This window comes from Lampetra fluviatilis, chromosome 55 (assembly GCF_964198595.1).
Source record: "Lampetra fluviatilis chromosome 55, kcLamFluv1.1, whole genome shotgun sequence".
Taxonomy (NCBI): Eukaryota; Metazoa; Chordata; class Hyperoartia; order Petromyzontiformes; family Petromyzontidae; genus Lampetra; species Lampetra fluviatilis.
The window spans coordinates 6,083,069-6,090,568 of NC_136329.1; the positions used below are offsets into that span (position 1 = coordinate 6,083,069).

General features: G+C 50.2%; 1 protein-coding gene across 2 annotated transcripts in view; it reads right to left on the reverse strand.

Annotated features, from left to right (window-relative positions):
- LOC144949829 (uncharacterized) overlaps nt 1–7,500 on the reverse strand; it is a 29,616-nt gene that overhangs the window by 9,040 nt on the left and 13,076 nt on the right. For both annotated transcript variants that reach the window (XM_078879776.1, XM_078879777.1), the window contains exon 4: nt 2,971–3,054. In XM_078879776.1, coding sequence (XP_078735902.1) covers nt 2,971–3,054 — 84 coding nt within the window. The remainder of the gene's footprint in view (nt 1–2,970; nt 3,055–7,500) is intronic.

The window sequence follows — 7,500 nt, forward strand, 5'->3', positions numbered from 1 at the left end:
GGTAGTGATGGTGGTGATGGTGGTGATGGTGGTGATGGTGGTGATGGTAGTGATGGTGGTGATGGTAGTGATGGTGATGATGGTGGTGATGGTGGTGATGGTGGTGATGGTAGTGATGGTGGTGATGGTAGTGATGGTGGTGATGGTAGTGATGGTGATGATGGTAGTGATGGTGGTGATGGTAGTGATGGTGATGATGGTGGTGATGGTGGTGATGGTAGTGATGGTGATGGTGGTGATGGTGGTGATGGTGGTGATGGTGGTGATGGTAGTGATGGTGGTGATGGTGGTGATGGTGGTGATGGTGGTGATGGTGGTGATGGTAGTGATGGTGATGATGGTGGTGATGGTGGTGATGGTAGTGATGGTGATGATGGTGGTGATGGTGGTGATGGTGGTGATGGTGGTGATGGTGGTGATGGTAGTGATGGTGGTGATGGTGGTGATGGTAGTGATGGTGGTGATGGTGGTGATGGTGGTGATGGTGGTGATGGTGGTGATGGTAGTGATGGTGATGGTAGTGATGGTGGTGATGGTGGTGATGGTGGTGATGGTGGTGATGGTGGTGATGGTAGTGATGGTGATGATGGTAGTGATGGTGATGATGGTAGGGATGGTGGTGATGGTAGTGATGATGGTGGTGATGGTGGTGATGATGGTAGTGATGGTGGTGATGGTGGTGATGGTGGTGGTGATGGTGGTGATGGTAGTGATGGTGGTGATGGTGATGATGGTGATGGTAGTGATGGTGGTGATGGTGATGGTAGTGATGGTAGTGATAGTGATGGTGGTGATGGTATTGATGGTGATGATGGTAGTGATGGTGGTGATGGTGATGGTGGTGATGGTGGTGATGGTGGTGATGGTGGTGATGGTGGTGATGGTGGTGGTGATGGTGGTGGTGATGGTGGTGATGGTAGTGATGATAGTGATGGTGGTGATTGTGATGGTGGTGGTGATGTTAGTGATGGTGGTGATGGTGGTGATGGTGGTGATGGTGGTGATGGTGGTAGTGATGGTGATGGTAGTGATGGTGATGGTAGTGATGGTGGTGATGGTAGTGATGGTGGTGATGGTGGTAGTGATGGTGATGGTAGTGATGGTGATGGTAGTGATGGTAGTGATGGTAGTGATGGTGATGGTGGTGATGATGATAGTGATGGTGGTGATGGTGGTGATGGTAGTGATGGTGATGGTGGTAGTGATGGTGGTGATGGTGGTGATGATGGTAGTGATGGTGATGATGGTAGGGATGGTGGTGATGGTAGTGATGATGGTGGTGATGGTGGTGATGATGGTAGTGATGGTGGTGGTGGTGGTGATGGTGGTGGTGATGGTGGTGATGGTAGTGATGGTGGTGATGGTGATGATGGTGATGGTAGTGATGGTGGTGATGGTAGTGATGGTGGTGATGGTGGTGATGGTGATGGTGGTGATGGTGGTGATGGTGGTGATGGTGGTGGTGATGGTGGTGGTGATGGTGGTGATGGTGATGGTAGTGATGATAGTGATGGTGGTGATTGTGGTGGTGGTGATGTTAGTGATGGTGGTGATGGTGGTGATGGTGGTGATGGTGGTGATGGTGGTGATGGTGGTGATGGTGGTGATGGTAGTGATGGTAGTGATGGTGATGGTAGTGATGGTGGTGATGGTGATGATGGTAGTGATGATGATGGTAGTGATGGTGATGATGGTGATGGTAGTGATGGTAGTGATGGTGATGATGGTGATGGTAGTGATGGTGATGGTAGTGATGGTGGTGATGGTGGTGATGATGGTGGTGGTGATGGTAGTGATGATGGTGATGGTAGTGATGGTGATGGTAGTGATGGTGGTAGTGATGGTGATGGTGGTGATGGTAGTGATGGTGATGGTAGTGATGGTGGTGATGGTACTGATGGTGATGATGGTGATGGTAGTGATGGTGATGGTAGTGATGGTGGTGATGGTGGTGATGGTGGTGATGGTGATGATGGTAGTGATGGTGGTGATGGTGGTGATGATGATGGTGGTGGTGATGGTGATGATGATGGTGGTGGTGATGGTAGTGATGATGGTGATGGTAGTGATGGTGGTAGTGATGGTGGTGGTGGTGATGGTAGTGATGGTGATGGTAGTGATGGTGGTGATGGTGATGGTGGTGATGGTGGTGATGGTGATGGTGGTGATGGTAGTGATGGTGATGGTAGTGATGGTAGTGATGGTGATGGTAGTGATGGTAGTGATGGTGATGGTAGTGATGGTGGTGATGGTGATGGTAGTGATGGTAGTGATGGTGATGGTAGTGATGGTGGTGATGGTGATGGTGGTGATGGTAGTGATGGTGATGGTAGTGATGGTAGTGATGGTGATGGTAGTGATGGTAGTGATGGTGATGGTAGTGATGGTGGTGATGGTGATGGTGGTGATGGTGGTGATGGTGATGGTGGTGATGGTAGTGATGGTGATGGTAGTGATGGTAGTGATGGTGATGGTAGTGATGGTAGTGATGGTGATGGTAGTGATGGTGGTGATGGTGATGGTAGTGATGGTAGTGATGGTGATGGTAGTGATGGTGGTGATGGTGATGGTGGTGATGGTAGTGATGGTGATGGTAGTGATGGTAGTGATGGTGATGGTAGTGATGGTAGTGATGGTGATGGTAGTGATGGTGGTGATGGTGATGGTAGTGATGGTAGTGATGGTGATGGTAGTGATGGTGGTGATGGTGATGGTGGTGATGGTAGTGATGGTGATGGTAGTGATGGTAGTGATGGTGATGGTAGTGATGGTAGTGATGGTGATGGTAGTGATGGTGGTGATGGTGATGGTAGTGATGGTAGTGATGGTGATGGTAGTGATGGTGGTGATGGTGATGGTGGTGATGGTAGTGATGGTGATGGTAGTGATGGTAGTGATGGTGATGGTAGTGATGGTAGTGATGGTGATGGTAGTGATGGTGGTGATGGTGATGGCGGTGTGTCTCCTCACCTTCGCCGCTCGCCTCCAGCTCCACCTCCACCTCGGCCAAGCTCTGAGACGAAGTGCGGTCACACACAGCCACCTCCACGTGGCCTGGACACACACACACACATGTACACACACACACGTGTACACACACACACACGTGTACACACACACTCACGTGTACACACACACACGTGTACACACACACACGTGTACACACACACACGTGTACACACACACACACGTGTACACACACACACACACACAACACACACATGTACACACACACACACACGTGTACACACACGTGTACACACACACACACGTGTACACACACACACGTGTACACACACACACACACGTGTACACACACACACGTGTACACACACACACACGTGTACACACACGTGTACACACACACACACGTGTACACACACACACGTGTACACACACATGTACACACACACACACGTGTACACACACACACACGTGTACACACACACACACACGTGTACACACACACACACACGTGTACACACACACGCACACGTGTACACACACACACACACGTGTACACACACACGTGTACACACACACACACACGTGTACACACACACACACAGACGTGTACACACACACACACACGTGTACACACACACACACACACGTACACACACACACACACGTGTACACACACACACACACACGTGTACACACACACACGTGTACACACACACACACAGCCACCTCCACGTGGCCTGGACACACACACACACGTGTACACACACACACATGTACACACACGTGTACACACACAGCCACCTCCACGTGGCCTGGACACACACACACACGTGTACACACACACACACATGTACACACACACACACGTGTACACACACACACACACACACACATGTACACACACACACACGTGTACACACACACACGTGTACACATACACACACACGTGTACACACACACACACATGTACACACACACACACGTGTACACACACACACACACACACATGTACACACACACACACGTGTACACACACACACGTGTACACATACACACACGTGTACACACACACACACGTGTACACACACACACACGTGTACACACACACACACACACGTGTACACACACACACACACGTGTACACACACACACACGTGTAGACACACACACACACGTGTACACACACACACACGTGTACACACACACACACGTGTACACACACACACACATGTACACACACACACACATGTACACACACACACACGTGTACACACACACACGTGTACACACACACACACGTGTACACACACACACACGTGTACACACACACACACACGTGTACACACACACACACACGTGTACACACACACACGTGTACACACACACACACACGTGTACACACACACACACACGTGTACACACACACACACACGTGTACACACACACACACGTGTACACACACACACGTGTACACACACACACACGTGTACACACACACACGTGTACACACACACACACACGTGTGTACACACACACACACGTGTACACACACACACACACACGTGTACACACACACACACGTGTACACACACACACACGTGTACACACACACACGTGTACACACACACACACACACGTGTACACACACACACACAGCCACCTCCACGTGGCCTGGACACACACACACACGTGTACACACACACGTGTACACACACACACACGTGTACACACACACACACACACGTGTACACACACACGTGTACACACACACACACACGTGTACACACACACACACGTGTACACACACACACACACGTGTACACACACACACACGTGTACACACACACACACACACGTGTACACACACACACACGTGTACACACACACACACACGTGTACACACACACGTGTACACACACACACGTGTACACACACACACACACGTGTACACACACACACACGTACACACACACACAGTGTACACACACACACACAGCCACCTCCACGTGGCCTGGACACACACACACACACACATGTACACACACACACGTGTACACACACACACACGTGTAGACACACACACACGTGTACACACACACACACGTGTAGACACACACACACGTGTAGACACACACACACGTGTACACACACACACACGTGTACACACACACACACGTGTACACACACACACGTGTACACACACACACGTGTACACACACTCAGGTGTACACACACACGTGTACACACACACACACGTGTACACACACACACACACACGTGTACACACACACGTGTACACACACACACGTGTACACACACACACGTGTACACACACACACGTGTACACACACTCAGGTGTACACACACACACGTGTACACACACACACACTCAGGTGTACACACACACTCACGTGTAGACACACACACACGTGTAGACACACACACACGTGTACACACACACACACGTGTAGACACACACACGTGTAGACACACACACACGTGTAGACACACACACACGTGTAGACACACACACACGTGTAGACACACACACACGTGTAGACACACACTCACGTGTAGACACACACACGTGTAGACACACACACACGTGTAGACACACACACACGTGTACACACACACACACGTGTACACACACACACACACACGTGTACACACACACACACAGTGTATACACACACACACACACGTGTACACACACACACGTGTAGACACACACACACGTGTACACACACACACACGTGTAGACACACACACACGTGTACACACACACACACGTGTAGACACACACACACGTGTAGACACACACACACGTGTAGACACACACACACGTGTACACACACACACACGTGTACACACACACACACGTGTACACACACACACGTGTAGACACACACACACGTGTACACACACACACACGTGTACACACTCACGTGTAGACACACACACACGTGTAGACACACACACACGTGTAGACACACACACACGTGTACACACACACACACGTGTAGACACACACACACGTGTACACACACACACACGTGTACACACACACACACGTGTACACACACACACACGTGTACACACACACGTGTAGACACACACACACGTGTAGACACACACACACGTGTAGACACACACACACGTGTACACACACACACACGTGTACACACACACACGTGTACACACACACACGTGTACACACACACACGTGTACACACACTCAGGTGTACACACACACACACTCAGGTGTACACACACACTCAGGTGTACACACACACTCACGTGTAGACACACACACACGTGTACACACACACACGTGTAGACACACACACACACGTGTACACACACACACACACACGTGTACACACACACACGTGTAGACACACACACACGTGTACACACACACACGTGTAGACACACACACACACGTGTACACACACACACACACGTGTAGACACACACACACACGTGTAGACACACACACACGTGTACACACACACACACACACGTGTAGACACACACTCAGGTGTACACACACACACGTGTAGACACACACACACGTGTACACACACACACACACGTGTAGACACACACACACACGTGTACACACACACACACGTGTACACACACACACACGTGTACACACACTCACGTGTAGACACACACACACACACACGTGTACACACACACACACGCGTGTAGACACACACACACGTGTAGACACACACACACGTGTAGACACACACACACACGTGTACACACACACACGTGTACACACACACACACGTGTACACACACACACTCACGTGTACACACACACACGTGTAGACACACACACACACGTGTACACACACACACACACGTGTACACACACACACACGTGTACACACACACACACACGTGTAGACACACACACACACACACGTGTAGACACACACACACACACACACGTGTAGACACACACACACACGTGTAGACACACACACACACGTGTAGACACACACACACACGTGTACACACACACACGTGTACACACACTCACGTGTACACACACACACGTGTAGACACACACACTCACGTGTAGACACACACACACGTGTAGACACACACACACACGTGTAGACACACACACACGTGTACACACACACACGTGTACACACACACACACACGTGTACACACACTCACGTGTAGACACACACACACACGTGTAGACACACTCACGTGTAGACACACTCACGTGTAGACACACACACACACACGTGTACACACACACACGTGTACACACACACACACGTGTACACACACTCACGTGTAGACACACACACACACGTGTACACACACACACGTGTAGACACACACACACGTGTACACACACACACACGTGTAGACACACACACACACGTGTAGACACACACACACACACGTGTAGACACACACACACACACGTGTAGACACACACACACGTGTACACACACACACACACGTGTAGACACACACACACGTGTACACACACA